Raw genomic sequence first — 26,896 nt, 5'->3', positions numbered from 1 at the left:
TAAAGCAAGACAGAAGAGGTGCAGCATTGATTAGTTGCACAAGGTTACACCAAAGGATGGCGCTGCCGCTGTGGGTGGTGGCCAAGATCTCACTCAAGGTGGGATGCACCTACGCCAGCAAGTTAGCCTCCAAGTCCCTCCTCGGTCCCCTCGGCAAGGCCGTGCTGTCTTCCCCCGTACCTCTCCCTCCCGTGTGCCGTCAGTTCATCTTCATGTTATTTAATCTTGAGTTAAGTCTTGAATCAAATAAATGCAGATTATGGGAAAGGTGTTTGGGCGCTTGACGCGCTACGGGCTCGAGTCGAGCGTGGGGCGGCTGTTGGGCGCCAACTCGCTGTTCCTTAACCGAGGACCCTTCGACTACACCACGTGGACCCACGACGAGACCATCGCCGCCACCATCGCCGTCGAGGTACCATCACCATCATCGTCGTCGTGGGTGTTGTTTTGACGTCGGCTGATGATGATGGTGATGCATCGACCACTGATGTAGGTGGCCGAGGCGAAGGGGCCGGGCGAGCGCGCCAAGTTCGCGATGCTCCGGGTCTTGTCTCCCGCCCTCCGCTACCGCCTCACGCTCTTCCGTCAGGCCATCGAGGATGGCTCCCTCCACGTGCGTGCCGTCGCATTGCGTCTCTCGTTGTGTGCGGTGTGCGGTGTGCGGTGTGCGGTGTGCGGTGTGCGGTGTGCGGTGTGCGGTGTGCGGTGTGCGGTGTGCGGTGGTGCGTGCGTATGCGGATTAACGAGTGGGAATGGAGCAGCCGAAGAGTCTGCGCGCGAAGCTGTTGTCGCTGTTCGAGCCGATGCCCGTGTGCCCGCATTTCACGCGCGACCACCCCGACGCCGTGGCCCAGGTCATGTCCGATTATCTCGCCCATCAGGCCCACGGCAAAGGTGCCATAACCACACACCACACACCACACAACATACAACACACAACACACACAACTCATCAGCTTCGTTGTCGCCTTCGTTCGTAATTATTGACAAAATGCGCACCACCAGGGCTGGTGAACAAGTTGGAGCGGTACAAGTGGCAGAAGCTGCTGCGGGCCATCGACCGGCTGGAGAACTTCGAATTCGTGAAGCTCGTCCAGATCCTCCACAAGTGGCAGACGCCGCACCTCTTCACCCGCGAGCGCCACGAACGGCAGTCCGATCGCCGCGGCAAGGCCGCTCGACTCCACCTCAACTACCTCCCCTCTTCTTCTCCATCCACTCCTTCTCCACTCCTCGCCTCCACCTCTTCCTCTCCTTCCCTCTCGAGCCATCCACCACCCAATAACCATGAAAAACAAAAGAAAGACTGAATATATCATAATTAAAACGATCGTTTCATAATGCCTTTTTGTATCATTTTAAAGTATTGTTTTTATAATTATTTTCGAATTTCAGGACGTCCATTGATCGCGCACCCAGCCGGTGATGTAGCGTCGGTCGCGGTGGAGGGCGTCGAGCTGGGCCATCTCGGCGGGCGCCAGGGAGAAGGAGAAGACGTCGGCGTTGGCGCGCATGTGGGCCCGCTGCTCGGTGCGCGGGATCACGACCGCCCCGTGCTCGAGGCCCCAGCGCAGCACCACCTGCGCCGGCGTCCGCCCCTTTCGCTCCGCCAGCGCCACCACCGTCTCGTCGGCCAACAGCTCCTTGCCCTGCCCAAGCGGAGAGTAGGCCGTCACCTTACCAATCCGGAGATAGAACAACATTAATGCGTGAATGCTGATGATCACCGTGCAACCAACACAACCATTAACGGTGAACCAGGTTGGTGATTGGGGGGGGAGGGGCTACCACTATGTTGTGTTGGCGGCAGAAGTGGAGGAGGTCGGGTTGGAGGAGGTAGGGGTGCATCTCGATCTGGTTGACGGCCGGCGGGATCGACGCAAACGACAACACGTGCTCCAGCTGCCGCACCGTGAAGTTGGACACGCCGATTGACTTGACCCACCCGCGCGCCACCAGCTCCTGCACACCACGCTCAATCAATCATTCACAATACTAACAAACAAGAAACAAGACAACAAATAAGAACAACCGACGTCAACGATGATGACGAAGACACAAGATGATCACGACGGCGCGGCTGACGACGATGACGACGACACGCAGCTGAGGTACCTCCATGGCGAGCCAGGTCTCGCGGAGGGAGGTTTGGGTGTCGATGTATTCGTCGCGCAGGAAGCGACCCTTGCGCAGCGGCGGCCGGGCGTTGGGCACCATCGCCACCGGCCAGTGCATGAGGTACAGATCCAGGTATTCCAACCGCAGATCCTGCATCGACGCCACACACGCCACACACGCAACACGCAACACGCAACACGCACCAACGACACGACACGCACCCACCGTGCGTGAGTTGAATGGTGTGAGGATTGAACAGCAGGGGTGGATTACCTGGAGGCTCTTGCGGCACGCCTGGAAGACGAGCTCCCGCCGGTGGTGCGTGTTCCAGAGCTTGGAGGTGATGAACAGCTCGTCCCTCGCCACCTTTTGGGGGCCATCACCGACGCCATCACCATCACCATCGCCGCCATGTGGCGTGGTGCGAGGAGGCGGGGCAGCGGTCGTTGCGGCTGGCTGGTTCTGGAGGAGACGTGCGAGGGCGCGCCCGACGTCGTGTTCGTTGTTGTAGAGGGACGCGCAGTCGATGTGCCGGTAGCCCTCCTCGGCGATGGCCCAGTCGACCAGCTGCCCCACCGCCCCCTTCCCCACGCGCCACGTGCTGCACAAACATAAGTAATGAATAAATAATCCAATCTAATAAATATTATGTATATTATAAATAAAGGAGGCGAGGCGTAGAGGATTAATAATTATTAATAAAAATGGGGCTCACCCATAACCCAGCAAGGGCATCCAGTGGCCACCGCTGAGGTGCATGACGTGGCCTCCATTCTCCATTGTGGTAAAATAAAAAGGTTGAGTGAACACTGGACTGCACACGCCATTTGCGGTCCCTGGAAAGTCAAAGGCAAAAGCCCTGCCTAACCCCAGCATTTTTTTCGTCTCACCTGCACTGTTCACACCAACCCACAGCTGGCTGAGTACTACGTGTGTGGAGTGGAAGGAATTGTCAAGTGGCAAGGAAAAAGGTTCATAATTGATTATTTTTTCACTCACGGTGATGCCCTATATTTCACGAGGAGAGGCGAGTACAAAAAATATTTGAATTCTTTTGGCGGGGTCCCACAATGACGGAAGCCGGGCTTTGGAACAAAACACTGGGGGCGGACGACGTCAAGTTTAGCGCGTGCTCTCGGATTGCGCCCTGCTTCGCGTATCCTACGGGCAGGGGGCTCAGACAGGGGCACAGACCGAACCACAAAATCGCTTCATGGCCTCCCCTTCGCTCCGATGCGGTGCCGTCCTCACGGATGCTGCACGTGTCGGCCGGTGGAGGACCCCCCTGGGCGGGCTGCCTTCACTGTCCGTTAGGCGTGGGGTCTGGCGAACACTCCCATCTGCATTTTTCATACACAATTACAACAATGGGAAACTGCTAACAGTTGCCCGTTGGGAACAAATCGGTTTGGAAATTATGTCAGAGCAGAATTGAGAACTGAGCTAGTCCGGGGGTGTAGCTCACATGGTAGAGCGCTCCGTTCGCATCGGAGAGGCAGCGGGATCGATACCCGTCACCTCCAGACATTTTTAGCCGTCGTCCAGGCTGACAGTGTTGCATATGCGGAGATGACGTCCTCGGCGTGATGCTCCGGTTGAAGCGGGGTGAAGAACGCCAACAAGTTCTCATATTGGCCAGGTCGTTCTCGATTGGCATCGGCGCCATGAGGACTTTCTGGCAGCCGGTGGCCCATTCACAATCCAGCTTGCTCCTCGTGCGCTTCTCGAGCTGCGGAGGTCACGCACATGAGTGCTTTGCCCAGGAGCTCTGAGGCAACCATGAGCCAATATGTTTTGAGTTATCTCTACACTGTCGGTGGGTCCTCTCTCGCCTACCTCCCAAGACCCAGACAAGCCGCTCCTTTCTCAAGCCAACAAGACCAACCCCAACTGCCTCGCTGCTTGCCTTCTTCAGCTTGCTTGTCTTCTTTCCACCTCGCTCGTTACCATTTTTTTCCAGCACAACCACCAGGTGGTGACACGCTAGTTGCGTAGTGTCACCAGCCTCTTCATCTTCTCAATCTTGTCAATACACCTACCACCGCTTCCATCCCCCACTCGACACACCACCATGCAACCTTGGCCGCCACCACATCTGCGCCCTCCACTGCCGTCGCAGTCGCCGTCATCGGCCACAATACCCCCACAGCCCAACTGGCCTTCTACCACCTCCACCGCTTCAACGGCTCAGCCCCATCTTCCCCTTTACCCTCGCCAGACCCCACTACACACGCACCACCACCCGCAGTTCAACTCCGATTTCGCGCCACCCGTCCATGTCACGGTGGGTGGTGTGTCGGATCTCCCTGTAGCGACGGGTGACGTGGACCATCGCCAACTCCCCCGCAACAGTCCCCACCACCGCCATCTCCACCCCCCCAGCCCCCCCTCAGCAGCAGCACCACCACCGTCCAGCGCCAGCACAGCCGCAGGTCACGCCAACGGCACTCGCCATGAGCGCGTACCCACCACCACCACGGACCCAGGCCGCGAGCGCCTACAGCACCCGGGCGCTCCCCTCCCCCGTGCGGGACTTCAGGCGCGAGCGATGGCCGCAGCAGCCGCCCCCGGCCGAGGCCGTGCTGGCCTCCGAACTCTACTCCCTCTACCGCTCGACGACCTCCACCACCACCTCCGCCTCGACCAGCGCCGCTGGCAGGTCTCGCCCGGCGCCGCCACCAGCCAGCGGCACGGCGGTCGACCCCGAGGTGGTGGTGGTGACGCGGAGCCATCGCCGCCGTGGATCGTTGGTGCGTGGGGCGGGCACGGATCTGCCCGTCACCGGTTCCGGGCTCGCTGTAACGCCGCCTCCGCCGCTGGCGATCTCCGCCGCCACTGCCACCGGCGGCGCCACTGGAGACGAGCATCACCTGCCCGACGAGGGCGATGACGGCCAACAGCCGCAGCCGCCGACGTCGGCCGAGTGGAACCGGACGCTGGCCCGGCAGCTCTCGTGCCTGCTCGAGCGGTCGCCTCCGGGCGGCCCGGATCTCGCGACCACGGCCTCGTCGACCTCGGCCTGCGCGTCGTCGTCGTCGCCTTCGTTCTCCTCGTTCCTCCTCCTCTCCCCGCCGGGCTCCACCTCGTCGTCCTTCTCCTCGCGCACGGCCCACAACTCCTTCTCCCTCCTTCCCTCGAGCTCGGCCTCGGCTTCGTTCTCCTCGTTCTCCTTCCCACCGCCTTCCTCCTCGGCCACCTCCTCGTCATCTTCGTCGTCGTCGTCGTCGTCGTCGTCCACGTCAACCTCGTCTTCGTTCTCCTTCACGTCGGCCTCCTTCTCCTTCCCGTCTTCTTCTTCGCTATCGTCGACGTCGTCATCTTCATCATCGAACAGCAACATCACCCTCGTGCCCTCGCCCTCGCCCTCCCTCTCCAGCGACAGCCTCTCGTCCGTCGCGCCTTCGCCCTCGCTTCCGTCGTCGTCGTCGTCGTCGACATCAGCTGCGTCGACAGAGGCCTCCGAGTCCGCGGCGGCGTCGGCGGCGGCCGGCGGTGGCGGCCAGCTGTCGGCGTCGGAGCAGGCGGACATCCGGGCGCTCTATCGGGACCTGGTGCGGCGGGAGCAGGAGCGGCAGGACCAGCGCAAGGAGCGCAAGCGCAAGTGGGTCTGGGAGGACGAGCGCCTCCACCGCAAGCGACTCGCCCAGTCCGTCGGCACAGCCGCCGCCTCGCCTCACCATCATCCACAGCAGCCGCCGCCAATCGCAGAGACAGCCGCCGACGCCAATCACGACACGACGGAAGAGGACCAGGACAGCGCCGGACCTCCGACGATCGCGTCGGAGTTGACGGCGGCCGCGGCCGCGGCGGCAGCGTCGGGGTCGGTGATGGCCGACATCGGGGCCGGGCTGCAGTTCATGCGGGAGAAGAAGTTGCCCGCTATCGGGGGCGGCACCACCACTCAGCCGCCCAACGAGGAAGATGACGCAAAGAGCGAAGACGACGAGGGGCACACTGTGAGAGAGAAAGCGAAAGGGAACGCGAAAGCGAAAGCCAGTCCACCACTCCAGAGCCAGCCAACAGCTGAGGCGCGCCGGCGAGAGAGCGACGAAGGCGAAGAGCGGCGCAAGCGGCAGAGCCGCCAGGAGCAGCTCGCGCACTATCAGGCCACCGTACGACAGGCCGCGTCAGCAGCTACAGACCAGACCGCTGACCAACTCGTGTTGTGTTGTGTTAACGCAGGTGGGCGAGGTTAAGTCGTCAGGCCTTGGCTCCGATGCCTGGCTCAGTCGAGGCGGCCCGCACTCGCCCTTGCCGAAGCCACGCCTCGACGGCCTCTACTACGATCAATCGCCCCTGCTTCCTTTGCTGCCGCCTCTGCCGACCGACCGCCGCTACGACCACCACCAGCCTTCTCCCGCGCTGCACTACAGCGGTGGCGTCCGAGACAGCCTGCGATCGCCCGACCTGTGGCCGCCTCCCGTGCCCTCGTCGCCCTCATCGCCGCATCCGTCGTCGTCTTCATCTTCGTCTTCGTTCATGTCGTGGTACAGCCGCCACTACGCGCCCTCCTCTCTGTCGTCATCGGCATCGACCTCCGCGCCGCCGCCGCTGCCTCGGCTTTCCCAGCTCCCCTCTCCGCCTCCAGCCCTGCCTCCGCGGCCGGCCATGGAATGGGGCGCCGAAGTCATCGGCGGCGCCCCGCCACAGCCGCTGCCGCCGTTCGCCCCCTACCACGACCAGCTCCAGCTCCAGCCCGCCCCGGCCTGGCCAGCCGACTTCTCACTCCCCGGTGCTCCTCTTCCTCCGGCCGCCGCGACGCTGCCGCCTCCGCAGCCGTGGAACGCGCCCTGGGACCACTTCCCGCCCTATCTCTGACACACGCACCAAACACAACACGACACGACACGACACGACACACTACATAAAACCCCAATCCCGCCACAGTACTACTTCGCATGGCTAGTGATGGGTTTGTTGGTATGTACAGCCGCGGGTGTGAGCACGCGCGAGATGGTGATGGGCGAGGGGGAGGAGTTGGTTGGGCCTTGGGGCCTTTGTGTGGTGGTGGGGGTTCAGCAGGTGCACGAGGAGGCGGGAGGGCTCCGTTCCCGGTCGAACTCGTCGAGGGACACCACCGGTCCCATGTGCGCCGGCGCCGGCACCGCTTTCACTGTAGCGTGTGTGTGTGTGTGTTTGTGTTGTGTGTGTGCACGCACGCTCTTGTGAGTCCTTCCGCACCCGACGTCGGATCGCGGGGGGTAAGGAAGAGGCCTGCGTACCCATAGATTCGAAGAGGACGTCGACGTTGGCGCCCGTCTTGGCCGAGGTCTCAAAGTACAGGAAGCCCTCCTCCAGCGCGAACGTCTGCCCGGCCTGCGCATAGCACGGGCGTGGGTGGTTATTTGATAAAAATAATTAAAGAATAATGATAAATAATAAACCGAACGCAATGAATGCCATGGTCAGGGGGTTGGGGCCGTGGCTGCGCACCCGCATGAGTCGGTTGCGTTCGTCGACCTTGTCGACTTTGTTGGCCACGACGGCCACGACGAGGCCTTGCTTGTTGTGGCGGCCCATCACCTCCTTCCGCAGCTTCTCCACCCACTGCTTGGCCCGCTCGAACGAGTCCTGCACCACATCACCACCATCACCACCATCACCACCACCACCATCAGCCCACGAGACCAGACAAAAGAGCTCCTGCTCGCGATGATTCGGACGAGTGTACGGGATCGGTGGCGTCGTAGACGATGAGCACGCCCTGCGCGCTCCGGTAGTACTGGTCGGTGATGGCGTCGTACTGCTCCTGACCGGCCGTGTCCCTGCGCGTGCCGACAACCAACCAACCGACCAGCCAGCCAGCCAACGAGGATCGTGAGAGAAAAAAATAAAGAGATAAAAATAATTATTATTCGCTAAAATAAATAAATAAATAAATAATAGATCTACGAGCCGGCGGGCGTGGTGTCGGGGCGCACGTGTACCATATTTCGACGAGCACCTGGCTACCTTCGGAGTCCACCACCTTGTGGAGATGCATGGCTGCACGACCAAGCCACCGGTGGGGTCAGCGACGACAAGCCTCTTTTACAAAAAAAAGTGATCTGGTGTGGAAGAACCTCCAACTGTGGCAAATTGGTTTTCATCAAACTTGCCCTGCGCGAAACGTCGTGCCAACGACGTCTTGCCCACCGACCATCTGGAAAAAGAGATCGATTAGCAAGCCAGAGATCATCAAGGGGCAAAAGGGAGAGATCGATTGTGAAAGATGGACGTACCGGCCAAGGGTGACCAAAGTAATCTTGTAGTCGTGCCTGGTGGTGGACATCAATAGTCTGCTCTTCTCGCCAGCAGCAGTTCCAGCCAAAGAAAACAAACAGTTCTCAATTTCTCTCACGGAGTTCTGGTCTGTTTTGTATTTCTTTTGCAATTTCTTTGTTTTCCCTTATCTTCTTTGCTTTTTCCAGGGTTTGTTTTTTCTCGCACGTGCAAAAAGGAGGGAAAAATCAAAGTCCGGCCTACAAGAGCCTTGGCGTGGGCCAATTCTCCTATCTTTGTCTTTCTCTCGACCTCATCTCATCCATCCATCTCGATCCGATCGCCTTCTGATCGTTTCTTCATTCCATCTCCTCTTGCATCATCAGCCCTCTTTAATCGCTCCGCTCATTCGTTCTACTCGAATCTCATCTTATCTCCGACAACATGCCGAAGCGCGGAAACAAAGGACACAGGAAGGTCACCAAGAAGGGAGATTCCGCTCCCGAGGCCACCGTCCCCCTCACCGAGGAGGAGCAGAAGGAGCTCGAGGCTGCCGCCCGTACTGCCACGGGTGTGCTCGCGTCGCTCCCTCTGGCGACTGATATCAAGATCGAGCAGTTCTCGCTCAATCTCGCAGGTAACGAGCTCCTCGTCGATGCGAAGCTCGAGCTCAACATGGGCCGTCGTTACGGTCTCATCGGTCTGAATGGAACGGGCAAGAGCACGTTCCTCAAGTGCCTCGCCGCGCGCGAGGTTCCCATCCCTAAGCACATCGACATTCTGTTGGTCGATCGCGAGCAGCGCGCCAGCGACATGACCGCCCTCGAATGCGTCATTGAGGATCTCGAAGCCACCAGGGAGAGGCTAGAGACAGAAGCCGAAGGTATGACGAATTGTTCCCATCTTCTGTTCTGTCCCCCACCTGTCTCTGAGATTTAATCTCATCGCGGATTTTTCGTTTTCTTCTTTCTGTCAGAACTCTGCATGTCGGATGACGGCGCCGAGAGCGACACTCTCACCCAGATCTACGAACGTCTCGAGGCTCTCGACTTGGACGTTGCGACGGCTGAGGCCAGCAAGCTGCTCTTCGGTCTCGGCTTCACGTCGGAGATGCAGAGGAAGAAGGCGCGCGAGTTCAGCGGTGGTTGGCGTATGCGTATCGCCCTCGCCAAGGCCCTCTTCGTCAAGCCCACCATGCTTCTCCTCGATGAGCCCACCAACCATCTCGACCTCGAGGCCTGCGTGTGGCTCGAGGAGTACCTCAAGACCTACCCTACCATCCTCGTGCTCGTCAGCCACAGTCAAGGTACACGCGCACACGCGCACGCACACAGCTGTGTGAGAATTGCAACTTACGCGTCTGCCTTGTTTCACACGCAGATTTCTTGAACGGCGTGTGCACCAACATCATGCTGCTGAAGGACCAGGAGCTGACGTACTACGGTGGCAACTACGACACGTACGTGCGATCGCGCCAGGAGAAGGAGACCAACCAAATGAAGAAGTACGAGTGGGAGCAGGCCCAGGTGGCGCACATCAAGGACTACATCGCCCGATTCGGTCACGGTTCGGCCAAGCTCGCCGCGCAGGCCAAGTCGCGCCAGAAGGTGCTCGACAAGATGCAGGACGCCGGCCTCACCGAGCGCGTGACGACGGACAAGGTGCTCCGGCTGGAGTTCACCGACGTGGGCACCCTGCCCCCGCCCGTGCTGCAGTTCGTCGAGGTGAGCTTCGGCTACAACCTGCCGGCCGGCGCCAAGAAGGGCAACTTCCTCTACCGCCGCCTCGACTTTGGCGTGGACCTCGACTCGCGCGTGGCCCTCGTGGGTCCCAACGGTGCGGGCAAGTCGACGCTGCTCAACCTCATGGAGGGCAGCCTCAACCCGACCGACGGCATGGTCAAGCGACACCTCAAGCTCCGAATCGGCAAGTACAAGCAGCACCTCATGGACCAGCTCGACGGCAACCTCACCCCGCTCGAGTACCTCATGAAGTGCTTCCCTGAGAACAAGGAGGTCGAGAAGATGCGCGCCGCCATGGGCAAGTTCGGCCTCACCGGCAAGACCCAGATCACCCCCATGCGGGTCCTCTCCGACGGCCTCAAGAGCCGCGTCGTGTTCGCCTGGCTGGCCTGGCAGGAGCCCCACCTCCTGCTCCTCGACGAGCCCACCAACCACTTGGACATCGAGACCATCGACTCTCTCGCCGAGGCCATCAACAACTGGGACGGCGGCATGGTCCTCGTCTCCCACGACTTCCGGCTCATCGAGCAGGTGGCCAAGGAGATCTGGATCTGCGAGAACCAGACCGTGTCCCCGTGGAAGGGCTCCATCCGAGCCTACAAGAAGCACCTCAAGGCCAAGATGGACGAGGAGGCGGCACGCAACAAGTAGAGAGACCTACAACACGTGTAGCCCACCACTATCGTTCACACACCCACGCCGGCAAGAGATCGTCACCATCGGCTTTCCGACACCTCCGCCGCGGACCGCCCAGCGGAGCACTTTTTGTCTTTGATCTCCTCCCCACCTATTTATTTGTTCATCCACACAACAAACAAGATGTGACCGAAAGAAAAGCTCCTCACCCCTCAACAACGCAATCCCTACTAGTACGCCAAGCCACACCGCCACGAGCTAAGCTGTCGGGAAACTGAAGAAAAGAATGTCTGGAGGTGACGGGTATCGATCCCGCTGCCTCTCCGATGCGAACGGAGCGCTCTACCATGTGAGCTACACCCCCGGACTTGCTCAGATTTTGACCAGTCAACACACGCAAATAAACACATTAAAAAAATTCCAAGAAACGAAGCTAAAGAACAAAACCGGCCGTGGCCACCACACGGCAAACAAGATGGCAACAAGTTCGCAAGTTAGAGGATTTTGTTACCGGTGCGGGATCGGCTTTTTGTGCCGCCCGCACCCGCGGGGTTCGTTCATCTCTTTCTCTTCATGTTTGTCTTTCGCTCATGTGTCTTTCTTGGCTCACGCTAAACCTACTGCTTGCAGGTCAGGAGGACACACAGCTTTGCGGGGCTTGTGCTCCGACCGAAAATTATGGGTCCCCCTATCTGTCCTTGGACCAGTTGGCGAGGTGGGACTATCGCTGCACCCGGGCGCTGGCCAGCAACGCTTGGTGGGAGGCGTTCCCCACCAAGGTCCCTTCTCTGCTCGATTGCTGTCGCCTCAAGCTCGAGCAGATGGTGCTCCTCGGCCAAGTGACCATCCTGCAGCTGAGCCCGCTCGTGGAGCACTACATCGCCAGACTCCCTCGCCGCCACGCCGCGCGTTTTGTGACTTCGCTCTTTGCCAAGAGCATCACGCACTGGTTCCCGTGCAAGTACGCTTTTCAAAACGCTTTTTCAATCTATCTCTTCAGGCGAGAACTAACAACTCGCGTCGTGCATCTGCATCTGGCGTCAGGTCCTTACTGGGCAAGATCCACACGTTCGTTCCGTACTCGACATTGCAGCACGCAACGCTGGTGCGTTACTCCTTGCACCATTTGCCGACGGGACTGTCCTGATCTGACACCTTGGACCCACCCACCACAGGATTGCGATGTCGACGACACCCACAAGTTCAACTTTCCAGTGCGCCAGGACGGCTACTTCTGCGCTCAATGCCATGTGATCGCCTGCAGTACTGCAACTCACGCCACCCCAATTTGCCCCCCCTACTGAACCTGTGCAACCTGGCTCCTGGCTCATCTTCCGTTCCATCCAACCAGGCGATCATCTCCGGGAGTGCGTGGGCTGCGGCGACATGGTGTGCGACGAATGCGGCGCTCAGTCATGGTACGCACACTGTGCTTGGTCGGCTGTGACCTTGCACTTTCATCATGCACCGGCTGCGCGCACTGACATCGCATCGCACAGGGAGGCGATGGTGCCGGATTACACCCGAGAAGAGTGGATTGACGCGGGCAGGCCCACACCGATCCCCACCACGTGCCAGGAGGTGTGGTGCTGTCGCAGATGCCGACCTGAGGTGCTGAGCTTCCTTCAATACATTTTTCTTCTTTTGAAGGCGCTGATTTCTCATTCTCTCTTCCCCTTCTTCAGGATGTGTACGGCTGGGTGGTTGAAGAAACGAACAACACTCAAGAGTGATGCGACGTAGAGTAGAATGTATAGTAAAGAGATAGATTATATTCAGTAAATGCTGTGGGTGCGGGGCTCAACTTATGCTCAGCCCCATAGCCCCGAGTCGTCTAAAAGCGGTCGTCGTCGTCGGGGGCATTGGCCTACTGGTTGGCGGCCTTGCGGGCGTCGCCCTTGAGCTGGTCGCCCTTGCCCTCGGCCTGCCACTGCTCGTTGCCGAGCACGTTGCCGGCGGCCTCCTTGATGTTGCCCTTGACCTGGTCCTTGGTGCCGATGGCGCGCTGCTCGGCCTTGGCCGCCTCGAGCTCGGCGTTGCCCTTCTCCTTGCGCGCGAGGCCCTCGGCCTCCATCTGCTTGTTGCCGACGGCCCAGCCGACGTTCTCCTTGACGGCGCCCATGGCGATCTCAGAGTAGGCATTGGTCTTGGAAGGCTCAGCAGACATTTTGATGTTGTGGTGGTGTAGTGCGGGTAGGGAGTTGAGGTGCTTGTGTTCGTGTGTTTGAATGTTGAAGATGAGTGGGAGTGGTCCCATTTATACGTGGATTGCCTGATCTGGAGGTCGTCGTTAAGGCGCGTCTCCGGCGAAATCTCATCTGGCCTCGTTTCGGAATTCGATTTGTAATTCTCGTGCACAACAAAATAAAAAAATTGGCCAATGGGGTTAGGCACAGCTGTGATATCAGGGTTCGAATCTCGTCGAGCTCCTTCTCGATAGAAAAGTATGTACACGTGCGTGTAGCCAAAGGCAAGGGACTTAGAGCAGGCAGACCAGACCAACGACGACGGCCACCACGACAATCACGACGACCGCCACACCGAGGGCCGTGAAGAGCTTCTTCTTGCGCATGCCCATCACCTTGTACTTGGCCTGGCGCAGGTTCTCCTCCACCATCACCATGTTGGCCTGCGTGTGGTGTGCCCATCAGATCACGATCATCATCATCACCATCCGGTCGGTTGGGTTGCAGTTGGGGTGATGAAAGGTGAGCCTGGAAATGACAGGTACCTTGGTGCCGCGTAGGTAGGTGTCGATCTGGTCGAGGGGCTCGTTGGCGCTCTCCACCATCACCGCAAAGTCCTTCATGAGCTCGTTGAGCTCCATCATGTTCTTCTCTATCACCTCCAGGTCCCGCTGCTTCTCCTCCAAATACTTCTTCGCGCTCGACGCCTTCTCTCTGCACACGCCAACAACAACAACTGGCGCGTGAGCACACAATCGCACGACACACACGACACGACACACACAACCGCACACGATCATCTGGGTAGATCGGGCACGCACCGGAAGACGAACTTCTGCATGAAGTCGCCGACCTGCTCGGTGTTGGGGTCGAAGGCGCGGGCGTCGTGGAAGTCGTCGTCGTCGTCGTCGTCTTCGTCGTTCTCCAGCGCGTTGCCCTGGGGGTCGAGGCGCTGCTCCTTGAGCTGGCGCCAGGTCTCCTCCTTGAGTCGCTGGTTGTGGTCCTTGAGCACGCTCTTGAAGTCGAGCAGCAGCTGGGCCGACTTCATGTTGGTCCCGTTCAGGATGTTGTGCTTGAGCCGCCGGAACGAGTCGCTCTCGAGCGGCACGTCTTTGAGGTCGAGAGTGCGCTCGCGCACATCTTCGAACTGGGCCTCGTTCTTGGCCACCAGCCGGGCGAAGGCCTCGCGCAGCTCGTGGGCCTCGTTGGCCGACGTGGGCGGCGACTCGACGTCAAAGGCCTGCTCGTGCAGGTCCCGCAGCCGGCGGTTGGTGGCCTTGACCCGCCGCATGGCCTCCTTCAGGGCGTCGACGCCGGCAAAGAACTGTTCGAGGTGCTGGGCCTCTTCGCCGCTGGCCTGCAGGCTCAGCTCGAACTCGCCGCGCACCTTGCCGTTCACCGTGGGGTCGGCGTCGACGCCAAAGTCGCCCGACGAGGGCTCGGGCGCGTGGTCGAGGAGCTTGACCTCGCGCTTGAGACAGGCCACCTTCATCTCCTTTCCGACGCTGCTGCTCTTCTTCAGTGGCGGCCTGCGCGCTGAAGATGAAGATGAAGCTGACGACGATGAGGGTGAGGGCTCCTTGTGCCGCTCCTCCTTTAGCGATGATGAAGACTTGGAGCGGTCGGCGGGGAGGGCCTTCTCCGCCAGCAGCTTCCTCTTCGAAAATGACTTGAGCAAGCTCATCGCTGCTGTGTAGGGTGTGGTATGCGAGTAGTGTAGTAGAGCGTTGTTGGAATCGCTGCGTAGTGTGTTGGTGTGGTTGCTTGGTTTCGGATGGTCTCTCGCTCTCTCTCACACCACCCACACCACCACCACCACCAACCACCCCACAACCTCCAACAAAAAAATAAAGTATAAGGGTAAGTGCGGTGTGTGTGTGTGTGTAGTGTGCTCTCTGTTGTGTGTTCTTCGTTTCGTTCTTCCACGCGTCACCGGTCGGAGCGAGAGGTGGAGGGGAGGGGGCTGCAGAGCGCCAGAAGAGGGTTGGCGGGTCCACAGGCGGGCAGTGCCGGCATTGGCCCCGAAATTTCTCAAGAACAGTGTTAAACACACAATCTGCCAATCTGTGACGACGTTCCGCAGACGGCCCTTCTGCGGGTCGCCTCCCTTTCCATTGGAGAGTGCAATAAAATAAAATAAAATAATTATTGTGTAGTGTGTAGTGCCCTACCAGTCGCGGGGTGAGGTCTCGCTGGCGCTCCTGCTTCGCTCCCACTCCTCGTCGGGCTCCTCCTCGTGCTGGAGCTGCGGATCGTCGTCCTCATCACCATCGTCGTCGCTGCCGCTGTCGGAGGAGTCCGACGAGCTGCAGAGCTCCTCCACGGCGAGCATGTGCACCGTGTGCGACTTACCGAGCAGCGGGGCGCGCGGCGAGATCAGGCCCGCGACCAGGCCGGCGGTGGTCGCTGCTGCCGGTGCGTGCAAGTGCTTGGACGACCGGAGGGTCGGCGACGACGCGAGTGCGGCGGCGTCGGCCTCGGGGCCGCTGCTGGTGAAGGCCGAGCGCTTGGCCGGGACCGGCAGCATGGAGAGCGAGACGGACGAGTGCAGCGGCCGCGGGAACGGGCGCCGCGCGGACCCGTTGCCCCCACCATCGCCGCCGGCGCCGCCGGCGTTGTTGGCGCGTCGGCTGACGAAGACCTCCATGAGCTTGCTGAGGTTCTCCTGCTTGCCCTTGCCCCGCTTCTCCCACTCGGCCAGGATGCCCGAGCCCTTGCGCTCTTCTTCCTCCTCTTCCACATCGTCGTCGTCGCCGGCGAGCGTGGCGTCCGTGGCGTCTGTGCCGTCCGTGCCCTCGGTCCCCTCGCCCGACGTGTCTTCTTCTTCGTCGTCGTCGTCGTCGTCGTCGTCTTCGGTCGCGGTCCACGTCGTCGTGTCGTCGGTAGAGGCGTTCTTCGCATTCCGCTTCTTCTTCGTCTTTTTCGTCTTCTTCTTCGGTTGTTGTTGTGGCGGCTGCGGTTGGTCGCCGAGCGACTGCTGGATGGACTGCTTGAGCTGCTTGTCGCCCTCCTCCTTGCGGTGCCGCTCCTTGGCCTCGCGCTCCTCCATCCGCGCGCGGTCCATGGCGTTGCGCTCGTTCTGGGCCTCCTTGTAGGCCCGGATCGCCGCCGTGTCGTAGTCGACCACCTGCGGGAAGTACTTGGCGATGATGCCGCTGATCCGCTCCACCACCTGCTCGAACGACGGCCGCGCCGACGGCTCGTTCTGCCAACAGTCCCGGATCACATCCGCAAACTCGGGCACCTCGTCCAGGCACTCCTACGTGTCGTGTCGTTGCGTTGGTCGTGTCGTGTGAGTTCATCATTGTGGAAAGAGAGAGAGAGAGAGATGCAAGAGAAGTATGCGAGGGTTGGCGGACCTGGGGGATGTCGGGCCGCTCGCCGGCGATGACCCGGTCCTCGACCTGGCTGAGGAAGGCGATCTCGCTGAAGAAGCGCTTGCGGGAGGCTATTTCCCACATGATCACCCCCGCCGAGTACACGTCGGCCTTTTCCGAATACTTCTTGCCCATGATCACCTCCGGCGCCAGCCAGACTGTCCGCGAGCCAGGCTCCGGTCAGCGTCGGCCGCGAGAGAAGAAAAAGCAAAGGAGACACGCGCGGAAAAGAGGAAAAGAGAGGGACAAGAGACGTACAGGGGCAAGCCACCTTGCGGCCGGCGTTCTCGCTGAGCGACGACGCGAGGCCGAAGTCGCACACCTTGGCCAGCACGCCCGCGCCATCGCTGAGATCGCACAGAAGAATGTTGGGCGACTTCAAGTCGCGGTGGATGACGGGCGGCGAGGCGCTGTGGAGGAAGGCGCATCCCTTGGCGATGTCCTTGGCGATCTTGAGCCGGAGGGGCCACGTGTAGGGCACGGTGGAGCCCTTGTGCTTGCCCTCGCGCAGCAGGAAGTCGTAGAGGGACCCGTTCTCGATGTACTCGGTGATGATCGTGCAGGGCTCCGTGCAGAATCCCTTCAGCGGCACGATGTTCGGATGTTGCAAGCCGCTGGCCGGGTTGCAATGCACGTTGATATGGGGGTGGGTGGGCGGTTGCACGTTAGGGTTTTTTTGTATCGTTTTAAACGTCGACGTGTAACGCTTTGTTTGTGGGTAAATGGATTGGTGGTACCTCATGATCCAGACCTCGTGCCGGAACTCCTCGAAGGTCTTGCGGAAGGTGTCCTGCTTCTCGCGCTCCCTGCAGTGAAACGACCGGTGAGATAGCCGGTGTGCGTGTGTGTGTGTGTGTGTGTGTGTCCTGCGGTGATGCGCGCGTACGAGAGGAAATCGTCGTCGGAGGCCAGCTGGAAGTTGAGGACCTTGATGGCCACGGTCTGGTCCTTGAGCCGGCCCTTGTACACGGTGGCATAGCCACCCTGCCCGATCTCCTCCTCCTGCACGAGCTCGGAGTGCTCCACGCGGTGGTCCTCCAGGTGCACCATGGCGATGTCCGGCACGATGGTGTCGAGCCGCACGGGGTTGATCCCGCCCGAGTAGCACATGATGAACGAACGGCCCGCCGTGGAGGCCATCACCTGGCACTCCTCCAGCGAGAACAGATATGGCAGGTCCCTGCTCGATTCGCGAACGCGAACACAAACACACGACACGACACGACACGACCAACGACACGACACGACACGACACACGCACGTGAGTATCAGACGAAATGGAGGGTGGGGAGGCGGACGGTGCGGTACCGGCTGCGTTCGGAGTCGAGGCAGTGTGTGCAGGGAATGAAGACGGCCGCGTTGAGTTCGTACCAGTCGTAGACGAGGCTGTCCACCGCCGTGAACACGAGCCACGAGAGGGTGCGAAGATCGGCGCCTGCGCACAAGGGAGCAGAAAGAAAGAAGGCAAGAGAAAAGATAAAATGGGAGTTTATAAAAAGTTGCTGCAAGGGGATATTGTAAGCAGATGGGGGAAGGGGGAGTGGGTACCCTCGAGTTCGGTTCGGACAAGAATGTTGAGGTTCTGTTTGTCGGGGTCGAACCGGATGAGGAGCTTCTCCCTGCCCATGCTCGCCAGCATGCCGTTCCGCCTGATCGAGCCCACAAACAATAGTGGTCAGCCACACACAGGACCCACTGATTAGCCCGTCGAGCCAACTCGGGTCAGCTGGTACCAGTAGGTCTTGGCCTTGAGCGGGAAGCTCAGCAGGCGCATCATGAGGCGCCCGAAGAAGCCCATGGGCAGGTACTTGAACCGATACACGCGCCCGAACTGCGACTCCACAGCCCGGCCATCTGGTGCGTTATTGAGACACAACCAACCAACGCACACGCGACAGCAGGTCAGCAAGGCAAGGAAACAGCGAAGAAGAACGAAGAATGAAGTGAAAGAAGAACGTTCTAAAAGGGAGTGGGAGGGCACCACCTTCTCTGTGGCGCTCGACGGGCCAGAGGGTGCTGAGTTCGGGAGGCGGGTCCTCGGGGAGGAGGGACGGGATGAGGCGGAGGGAGTCAGCGGCCTCGCGGAGCTCTTCCGGAGACTCGGCGGCGTCGTGGCTCACCTTGTCGCTGATGTCGAAGGAGACCTCGAACGAGTCGAGGAGGGAGATCATGAACGGGTACATCTGCTCCGGGAACCGGGGCGGCTTCCAGATGTGGGGCAGGGACGACTTCTTGAGTATGCCGTCCTTGGTGTAGTTGTGGCGCGTCGTCATGATCGTCGCCAGCAGATCGATCAGCCACGACGGGTTCAACACCACGACCCCGCGCAACTGTTGTGCACACGGAATTCCAAGCATTCGTTCACGACAGTCAGCCTACCACCCATCAAGCCGGGATCACGTGACTACGCGCGCGCGCGGGGGGGAGGGCAGGCGTCCAGTACCTTGCGGTTGTGAGAGAAGTGGATGATGGAGCCCAGGTTGTGGAGGAGCGTGGTCACGTTCTTGAGGTCCTCCTTGTTCTCGATGAGGAACAGCTTGGCCATCTGCCGGTACTCGGCCCACGTCACCGTGGGCAGGCTCTGCGAGTCGTTGACATACTGCAGCCACAATGCCGAACAGAGTGAGACCACGACACGACACATGACACACGGCACAACACGACACGACACGACACACGCGCGAAATGAGTGAGGGACAGGGAGGTCGCGCGACGTACGAGGCGTCCTCGTTCGAGGAGGGCCTTCTCGAACTCGAGGTAGTTGGAGGGGAGGTTCTCGCCCATGAACTTCTGCTGGCGGATGAGGGTGCAGATGTCGCTCCGCAGGTCGTCCAGGTTCCGTCCGTCGAGCGACGACACGAACCGGACGGCCTGGATGTTGGGGAACCGCGGGCGGAACTTGTCGTCGAACCACTTCAGGATCGCCTGGCGAATAGGAAAAAAAGGGATTAATTTAGAAACTCGGCTGCATGGTAATAGGCCTGGCTAAGGAATGCCGTAGTAGTGGTCCGTACCTTGAGATAAGGCTCTGTACACTGCGGGTCGTCGGCGTGGGTACCGACCACGATGATGGGCGAATCTTTCGCGGCGGAGTGGATGGATTGTAGCCTGGTTGTGTATCACAAGCCAATCATGAACAACATTAAGGCGATGGGCGAGGAATGAGTTGTGGGCGTGGTGCGCATACCAAAATTCCACGTTGGACTGCTGCGGGGAGGCGAGGTTGAACACCACAAAGTACAACGACCGCTCCGACAGGAAGAACGAGTGGGACGTGTAGTACAGCTTTTGCCCTGTTGGTCCACAGTTACAGTGAAACACGAAAATCAGAGGGCGGTTGGTACGCGTAACGTGCCGACGCCACGACAAGGTGGGATGTGTGAACGAGTGGGTGGCTGGGAAGGGAGGTAGCGAGTAGTACCTGCAAAGTCCCACGCCGACAGAGTGACGTCCTCGACCTTGTCCTCGGCCAGGGGGATCTTCATCGTAAAGTCCGTGATCTGGATGCCGTCCGTGGAAAGCAACGTTGCTGCTGCTGCTGCTGCTGCTGCCAACCAACCAACCAACCAACCAACCAACCAACCAACCAACCAACCCAACCAACCCAACCAACCCAACCAACCCAACCAACCACAGAACGGAGAGTGGTATTTAGTTGGTAGGCAAACAAACAGGTCCGCAGCTCGCGAGATGGGGCCATACCAGGAGGCGCCACGGCGAAGCGCTGGTCCTTCCGCGCGTTCTTGTTGCCTTTGCCGCTGCCGCCGGATGACTTGCCCTGGGGCATCTGCAGACAGCGCAGCAGACTCGTTTTCCTGGATACACACACACATACACACACGCGACACGCGCGGAATGTCCATGTGAGAAATAAGAAAACAGACAACAACATACTCTGGAGGAGGAGCAACCATTGGTGTGAGGAATGTGATGGGGTCCGTACCCGACGTTCTCCTGGCCGAGGAACATGGTCTTGATGCGGTGGCACGGCTTCGAGCCGCGCATGAGCTGGCCGAGGAATGTGAGCACGTTCTTGCTCCCCAGTGCCACGACATCGCGCGGCAGCTCCGGCAGCGGGTTCTCGCCCTTGGCCTGCCGACCTGTCCGCAACAATACGCGTTACACGTTAGCCTTGGTATTGGCGAAGAGCGAAGTTTGTGCGGTGGTGGCCGAGCGTGTGGTTGTCGGCAGCGTACTGGGAATGTCCTTCTCGTTGGTGAAGAGGGTGAACTTCTTGAGTGCGGGCAGGATGCTCAGCTGCAACGGCAACGACTGCAGCTGGTTCCCACTGCGGTTTCACAAATATGCTTAACATAGAATCAACATAGGCAACATATACGAGTTGTACGTACCTGAGGTCCAGGAGCTCGAGCTTGCGCAGGGAGCCGATTTGCACGGGCAGGTGCTGCAGGCAGTTGTTCTGCAGATGGAGCGCGCGCAGGGAATCCTCCAGGTTCTTGATGTCCGGCGAGAGGTGCGCTATCGCATTGCCCTGTGTGCGCGCGAGTGAGTGTGGTCGTGTGGTGACCATGCGTTGGTGAGTTTGGCATGTTTTCCCGTCGGTGATCGAAACGGGGAAAGGGGCGCGGTACCTCCAGGTGGAGGACCTCGATGCGACGCCAGGCGAAGATCGCGGAGGGCGCGACGGAGAGGCCGTTGTCGGCCAGGTCCAGCAGGCGCAGGTTGTCGGCCAATCGCGCCGTGTGCCAGTACTGGAACAGCTTCTCGCCCTCGGCGGCCACCGGCGGCGGCGAGGCCGCGGCGTCGGTGGCGGCGTCGGTATCGTCGGCCTCGGCCCCGTAGTTGGCCTTCTTCCACTGCTCGATCCGTTTGAGGAGCGCGGCCTCCTCGCCGGCGGGCTGGTTGCCGAGCCCGCAGTTGCGTGCGTGGAGGCGGGTGAGGGTGTTGCCCATCCGCGTGTGGAACAGCTCGCCGGGCAGAAGCTTGATGCTGGGGCAGTTGCTCAGGGAGAGCACCTCGAGCCGCTCCAGCCGCGCGAGCGAGTGGTGGAGCGCGAGCTCCGGATTGTCGTGCAGCTCGAGCACGCGCAGGCGCGGCGAGAGCGCGCGGAGGAGCGAGGGCGGGAGGTGCACGAGCCCGTTGCCGGCGAGGGAGAGCGAGGTGAGGGCGGGCAGGGCGCCCAGCAGGCGGAACAGGTGCTGCGTGTGGACCGGCGTCGACGAGACGATGATGACCGAAGACGGCGGCGACACGGGCGTGCGCGACCGCAGCGGCACTGCCGACCCGGACAGGTGCATGGCGGCCAGCGCGGCCGTGTTGACGCCGGGGGAGGCCGGCCGCGCGCTGCTGCTATTGGCCTCCTTGCCGGCGTCGAGCCCGGCCGCGGCGGCCTTCTTCACGGCCGCGGCGGTGCGCACGCTGCCGCTGCTGCTGCTGCGCCGCGAGAGGCTCGACGATGACTTGGACGGCTCCGGCGGGAGCTGGGACGCCGGCGCGGCAGTAGCGACGCCGAAGCGGTTGTAGGCCAGGTCGAGCTTCTCCAGGTTGGTGAGCAGCCGGAACGAGTTGGGCAGCGAGCTGAGGCAGTTGCCCCGCAGGTTGAGCTCCTTCACGTGGCCCAGCAGCACCTGCGTCGCCGTCGCGGGCTCGTCGTCGACAGCGGCGTGGAGGAGCGAGGGAAAGGCGCGGAGCCGGCAGCGGCTGAGGTCGAGCGTGTCGAGCTCGCGGAGGCCGACGATGGCGAGCAGGAGCTGGCGGGGCACGAAGCGCAGCGGGTTGTCGGCCAGGCGCAGGGTGCGGGTGTAGGGCGGCAGGGCGGCCAGGTTGAACGACGCGATCAGGTTGCCGCGCAGGTCCAGGTCCGTGACGCGCCGGAGGGCGCCCATCTCGGGCGGGATGATGTGGAGGCCCTGCCCGCGGAGGTCCAGCACCTGCTCGTCCTCGTCCTCCTCCTGCCGGTCGTCTTCGCGCGTCTTCTCCCGGTAGATCCGCCGAATGGCGCCCTTGAGGTTGGCGTTGCACTTCCACCGAAGGAAGTAGGCGCCCCACCACTTAACCCGCTTGACGTGGGGCACCAGCGGCTGGCGCCCGGTAGTGGTGGTGGTCGTCGAGCCGGCATGGAGGAGGAGCGGGTTGAGAAAGAGGGCCTTGTTGCTGGCGGTGCAGAGCTCGGCCATACTGCTCCCGCTCGACGACGACGATGGTGACTTGGCGGCGCTGCCGTTCTCGGTGCCCGTGGTTGGCTTCTTGAATCCGCCGATGAAGCTCCATAGGGAGTTGGTCTCCCTCTCGATCTTGAGCTGCACCCGCGCCCGCTCGTTGTCCGCTAGGAAGTTGCCGAACTGGTGCGAATATACCGAGTCCTGTGCGTGTCGTGTCGTGTCGTCTGAGTCGTGCGGTGCGTGTGCGGTCGTGTTGTGATTTCCGTGCGATGGCTCGCGAAGAAGACGAAGAAGAAGACGGGGGAGGTGTACCATGACGAAGATGAGGAAGGCCTCGTTGAACTCGAACTGGTGCGGGTACTGAGACCACATCTGGTGGACGCAGTCGATGAAGAGCAGAAAGACGGGCGACAGGCTCCGCTTCTTGAACTTCTTGGGATTGGACTGGCCCCACTGGTGTCCTGCAGGTCGTTTGGCCCAATCATAAATAAAGGAAGATTATAACCAACGCGTTACATGGCAATGGCAATGGCTGGTGCTCTGTACCGAAGGAGTTCCACTCTTTCTCGACGAGCACGGCGAATCCGCGCAAGGTGCGGTAGAAGGGGTCGAGCATGACCTGTGTGCGATGCAACGTTACAATGCAATCAACCCACTACATAGCATTTTTTCGCGGAACCCTAATGCGGGGCGACGTACCTGCGCTAGGGAGACCACCACGGTGACGGCGTCCTTGCCCTCGTCGTTCTGGACCATGACCGACTCGCCCATGGCGACGAGGTGGGTCACCTTGAGAGCGCCCTCGATGTAGTCCTTGACGGCGCGCAGCCAGCGCGAGTCCCGCATCACTGCCTCCCACTGCTCCTTCGTCTGCGCCAGAGCCTCGTGCCGCGCTGCGTCATCGTCGCCGCCTTCGTTCTCCGTCGCAGTCGCCCTCGCTTTCGTTCTTGTCACCGCCTCGGCCTGGGAGTCGGCCAGCGCGTGCTTGGAGGCCCGGCGCGAGCCGCTTCGCTTACTATTGGTGGACTTACTGTTGGCCTCGCCGGCCTTGATCTTCGCCTGGCGCTCGGCGGCGAACGAGAGGCCGCTCATGCCTTCGATTATGGTCAGCAGACTGGCCTGGAGCGCGCGGGCCGTGGGCAGCGACAGGGAGCTCAGCGCCAGGCGGTCGCCGCTCAGGGCGTCCAGACCTTGCTGCTGCTGGTGGGGGTGGTGGTTGCCCACGTGGTATGTGTGCTCTCCGCTGCCGTCGTCTTCGTCGCTGCGGGGCTGATGGCAGCACACGATGTGCAGCGTGTGCGACTTGGACTTGCGCAGAACGGCGTTCACGATCGGATCACCGCCCTCGGCCTCCATTCGCACGTTCTTGGCAAGAAAAATTCAATCAGCCGTTAGTCGACACAATGTTGAGAATAGAGTGGGGGGTGGTGGGGGTGCGAGGTACTCCGCTGCCGGTGATGAATGACTTCTTGACAACCACGTCGGCCGCGCGCAAGAGTATGCCGCCCTTGCCCTTGCCGTCCACCCAGCAAAGCGCCGCCAATCGCCTTGGCGCGGTGAAGCAGAAGAATGTTAAGCAGTGAAAGGTCGCCTTAGTAGGCAAGCCCGTGGTGTGGCGTACCCCTGGTGCCGCATCTCCGCGGACTGGACGAGGTCGGCATCGGAAACCGATGCCGGAACGATGAATCGGCGCGGGTACGTGGGACACACGGCGTACCCCTGCAACACGCGCGGATCAAGCCGTGCCCAATGGGGAAACGGTCCGGGTTAATATTAAGGTGGTGGTGGTGGTGGTGGTGGTGGTGAAAAAGAAACGCGTGGGGGAGGGTGAACCTCGTTAGAGTGCGGGATGCGCCACTCCTCCTTGGCCAACTGCAGTCGGGCAAATTCGTTTTCCGTCGAATAAAGCAGCCAATCCCACCGTTCGTCTGGCAACGGAAAACGGGTGGGTGCATGGTGAGCTCTCGGACGGCACATCAGCATCAATCTGACGCAAGCGTGGCGGTCACTGCTATAGAGAGGGGGGGAGAGGCCGGCTTCCGCGTACCGGCGTCGTCATCGCATTTGTAGTCCTCCTTGGTGGTGAAGGCGAACAGGTCCTGCACGTGCGCCGGCGACATGACGCTCTTTAGCCCGCGTAGCACCTTCTTCATGGTGGCTCCGTCCTGGATAGAGCACGCACACGCACCGCCGCACATGAACACGCAGCAGCCGCGTGAGTGGTTGCGACCAAACGAAGGGGGCGGGGTGGCACCCCGTACGGGGAACACGAGGTAGACGTCGCGGAGGTCCTTGCACGAGAGGACTACGCTCTCCTTGGCCGAGTTGTCCGGCATGGTGAGCGAGGGCCCCATCCCCACCTTGAACACTAGCCCCAGCGCTATCGATATAGACAACGCCGTCTGCGACAGTGTACGTTATGTCGTGCGTGTCGTGCGTGTCGTGCGTGTCGCGCGGAGTCAGCAAGGAGGCGAGATGACAAGGAGGAGCTATGAGGCGTACCTCGGGGGCGAGGATGAGGCGGAAGTTGGTGACGGCGAGAACGCCGCGCTCGGCCGAGGTAAGGTCGGCCTCGTAGGAGAGGAGGATGTTGGCCTCGGCCAGCAGCGCCTCCTCGCCGGGTAGGAGCCCCGGCACGTGGGTCGGCACGCCGGCCGCCGGCCGCCGGTCCCGCTTCGACCCGGAGCGGCTCGTGAACGCCGGCGTGCTCTCGTCTTTCTCCTCCTTCGACTTCTTGTCCGAGCCGGCCTTGCCTTGGCTGTCGCGCAGGAATCGCTTGACGGTCTTGCTCGAGTCGTCGCCGCGCATGGTCACAATCTCGAACGAGGAGTGCGAGTTGAAGATGTCGAGCGTCGAGGTGGAGAAGAGCGAGGAGGTGGTGGAGAGGGTGACGAGCGAGGACTCGGACTGGCGGGAGAAGGCGTAGAGGGAGCTCTCGCCGGAGAAGTTGGCCTGGCCCGTGAGGCAGTAGATGAACCGCGAGTGCATCAGGCATCGCCCGACATCGAGGCACAGACCCTTGTCAAACTCTGCGCCCGCGCACACAGAACAAGAGTGCCACGAGTGTTGCTCAGTGGTGTGTATCGTGTGCGTGTGCGTGTGCGGGTGCGTGTGCGGGTGCGTGTGCGGGTGCGTGTGCGTGTGCGTTGTCCGAGATGGGCAACGGTGGCTTACCTTGAACTCCCCTTCTTTCGAATTCCTTGACAAGCCACTCCACACAGGCCGTTCTCGAGAAGCAATTGCGATACAAATTCATTCGCTTACGCGTGTCTGAGTAGATGAGGGGTTGTGTTCCTCACGGCGTTAGTACGATGGTGACGAGCAAGCGAGGGGGCCATGGGTAAAGCTATGGGTACCGCTGAGCGGAATGCCCGTGCTCGGGTCCGCCATTCTCGCGCCCAGCTCGTGGAGATCGACGCCCATGTTCTTGAGCTTGCTCTCCATTGCGCGCGCATCGAATTCGAGCAGACCTTTGTGGTCGCCCTCCGCTTCTCCGTCGCTGTCACTGCCCCCGGTCTGAGACTCGCTGAGCGTTTGTGAAAGAGCCTTGTCGGCGGCGGCCCTGATGCCCTTGATCCACGCATGCCTGAAAACCAGGCCGTTCAGAACACGCGGTAAAAGAAATCAGCCGCCCATGAGGCGCTCAATCACCGCACGCACGTCACTCGACGACGATCGCTGAGCAAAGACCACACGCGCGTACATCTCGCTGTCAGAGTTGGCTTGAAAGCGGTAGTGGCGCGCGGCCGTGTGCACTTCGAACTCGTATTTGCCCGCGGCATCGGCCTTGGCCTTCTTCTCCTTCTTCTTGCTGTCGGCAGGCGATGCCGAGGGGATGGCTGCAGCCGACCCTTCCCCGTCCACCGCCAGCACGTTCAAGATTTTCCTGTGTTCGTGTGCGTGTGCGATGGTGCGGGAAGGGCCAGTGAGCAGGTGAGGGCAAAGGGGCAAAGCGCGCTGAGCGCACAAAGAAAACGAGGGCGGAGCGGCTGGGTGGAGGGGTACTTGAGAGGAACGCTGGTTTTGGGTGTGGTGTCGGTCTGCCGCTTGTAGAGTCGTAGCTTGTGTTGGTGCACATCGATTTTGACAAACACCTTGTGCCAGGCGGCAACGAGCCCCCTTCTCCTCTTCAGCCAGCCCTCTATACAAGGGGGCTGCTCACATGCCAAAACACCAACACATAGCCTTTAGATCCGCTGCACAGATTGGGCAATTGATTTCGTTCACCCACCCCCGATTTTTTTGATCAAAAAAATAAGATGTAATGTCTCCGGAGGGGTGAGGCACCTCGGGCTCGGCCGAAGCACGCGTGCCACTCATAGCAGCGCTGGCCAGTTGCAACTGTGCGCGACTTCTTTCTTTGTGTGTCTGCCCGGGTTTGTGGATTAATCCATGCCCTCCTGGACGGGTACCAAGTGAAGAAATAACTGAGCTGGCCAGCGACCGGAAATGTTGATAGGAGCTAAATTAATCAGTGCCAAAGAGCGCGGCTCAATTTGAGCTCGTAGCGACAG

At 60.7% G+C, this 26,896-nt stretch overlaps 9 protein-coding genes across 9 annotated transcripts; 4 read left to right on the top strand and 5 right to left on the bottom strand.

The window, feature by feature from the left end:
• Positions 1–56: 56 nt before the first annotated feature.
• ACA1_071130 (uncharacterized protein) lies at positions 57–1,310 on the top strand (the record flags this gene model as incomplete). The annotated part of the gene is made up of 5 exons (XM_004352968.1): positions 57–176; positions 257–412; positions 494–613; positions 762–894; positions 1,006–1,310. The coding sequence occupies 5 exons, from the start codon at positions 57–59 to the stop codon at positions 1,308–1,310; spliced, it is 834 nt and encodes a 277-aa protein (XP_004353020.1).
• An 81-nt stretch (positions 1,311–1,391) lies between these two features.
• On the bottom strand, positions 1,392–2,898 carry ACA1_071120 (low CO2induced aldose reductase; the record flags this gene model as incomplete). Its single annotated transcript, XM_004352967.1, has 5 exons — positions 1,392–1,649; positions 1,789–1,962; positions 2,116–2,268; positions 2,392–2,719; positions 2,834–2,898. 5 exons carry the CDS (start codon positions 2,896–2,898, stop codon positions 1,392–1,394), a joined length of 978 nt encoding a protein of 325 aa, XP_004353019.1.
• Positions 2,899–4,571: 1,673 nt separating this feature from the next.
• On the top strand, positions 4,572–6,936 carry ACA1_071110 (uncharacterized protein; the record flags this gene model as incomplete). Its single annotated transcript, XM_004352966.1, has 2 exons — positions 4,572–6,230; positions 6,301–6,936. 2 exons carry the CDS (start codon positions 4,572–4,574, stop codon positions 6,934–6,936), a joined length of 2,295 nt encoding a protein of 764 aa, XP_004353018.1.
• A 197-nt stretch (positions 6,937–7,133) lies between these two features.
• ACA1_071100 (small rabrelated GTPase) lies at positions 7,134–8,389 on the bottom strand (the record flags this gene model as incomplete). Its single annotated transcript, XM_004352965.1, has 7 exons — positions 7,134–7,231; positions 7,341–7,434; positions 7,552–7,689; positions 7,790–7,883; positions 8,046–8,103; positions 8,181–8,260; positions 8,340–8,389. The coding sequence occupies 7 exons, from the start codon at positions 8,387–8,389 to the stop codon at positions 7,134–7,136; spliced, it is 612 nt and encodes a 203-aa protein (XP_004353017.1).
• A 374-nt stretch (positions 8,390–8,763) lies between these two features.
• ACA1_071090 (ABC transporter, putative) lies at positions 8,764–10,712 on the top strand (the record flags this gene model as incomplete). The annotated part of the gene is made up of 5 exons (XM_004352964.1): positions 8,764–8,890; positions 8,957–9,202; positions 9,296–9,625; positions 9,700–10,004; positions 10,035–10,712. The coding sequence occupies 5 exons, from the start codon at positions 8,764–8,766 to the stop codon at positions 10,710–10,712; spliced, it is 1,686 nt and encodes a 561-aa protein (XP_004353016.1).
• Positions 10,713–11,329: 617 nt separating this feature from the next.
• Positions 11,330–12,430, top strand: ACA1_071080 (uncharacterized protein; the record flags this gene model as incomplete). The annotated part of the gene is made up of 6 exons (XM_004352963.1): positions 11,330–11,658; positions 11,742–11,802; positions 11,873–11,960; positions 12,049–12,115; positions 12,197–12,278; positions 12,383–12,430. Coding segments are annotated over 6 exons (675 nt in total), but the record flags the coding sequence as incomplete, so codon positions are not given.
• Positions 12,431–12,564: 134 nt separating this feature from the next.
• On the bottom strand, positions 12,565–12,864 carry ACA1_071070 (cruciform DNA binding protein, putative; the record flags this gene model as incomplete). The annotated part of the gene is made up of 1 exon (XM_004352962.1): positions 12,565–12,864. The coding sequence occupies one exon, from the start codon at positions 12,862–12,864 to the stop codon at positions 12,565–12,567; it is 300 nt and encodes a 99-aa protein (XP_004353014.1).
• A 312-nt stretch (positions 12,865–13,176) lies between these two features.
• ACA1_071060 (uncharacterized protein) lies at positions 13,177–14,375 on the bottom strand (the record flags this gene model as incomplete). The annotated part of the gene is made up of 3 exons (XM_004352961.1): positions 13,177–13,326; positions 13,429–13,597; positions 13,705–14,375. 3 exons carry the CDS (start codon positions 14,373–14,375, stop codon positions 13,177–13,179), a joined length of 990 nt encoding a protein of 329 aa, XP_004353013.1.
• Positions 14,376–15,050: 675 nt separating this feature from the next.
• On the bottom strand, positions 15,051–26,702 carry ACA1_071050 (leucinerich repeat kinase; the record flags this gene model as incomplete). Its single annotated transcript, XM_004352960.1, has 32 exons — positions 15,051–16,142; positions 16,243–16,418; positions 16,519–16,874; positions 16,998–17,066; positions 17,147–17,440; positions 17,569–17,695; positions 17,809–17,909; positions 17,994–18,114; positions 18,242–18,590; positions 18,704–18,859; positions 18,979–19,185; positions 19,275–19,368; positions 19,448–19,553; positions 19,682–19,804; positions 19,963–20,075; positions 20,204–20,360; positions 20,457–20,548; positions 20,613–20,752; positions 20,853–22,583; positions 22,695–22,843; positions 22,929–23,001; positions 23,082–23,747; positions 23,827–23,929; positions 24,004–24,101; positions 24,216–24,310; positions 24,430–24,547; positions 24,644–24,784; positions 24,885–25,411; positions 25,739–25,968; positions 26,086–26,268; positions 26,388–26,536; positions 26,670–26,702. The coding sequence occupies 32 exons, from the start codon at positions 26,700–26,702 to the stop codon at positions 15,051–15,053; spliced, it is 8,169 nt and encodes a 2,722-aa protein (XP_004353012.1).
• Between the last annotated feature and the right edge of the window lie 194 nt (positions 26,703–26,896).

The sequence above is a fragment of the Acanthamoeba castellanii genome (assembly GCF_000313135.1).
Source record: "Acanthamoeba castellanii str. Neff unplaced genomic scaffold scf7180000084603, whole genome shotgun sequence".
NCBI lineage: Eukaryota > Discosea > Longamoebia > Acanthamoebidae > Acanthamoeba > Acanthamoeba castellanii.
Note: the sequence above shows the minus strand (reverse complement) of the source record. Positions and strands in the feature narration are given on the sequence as shown.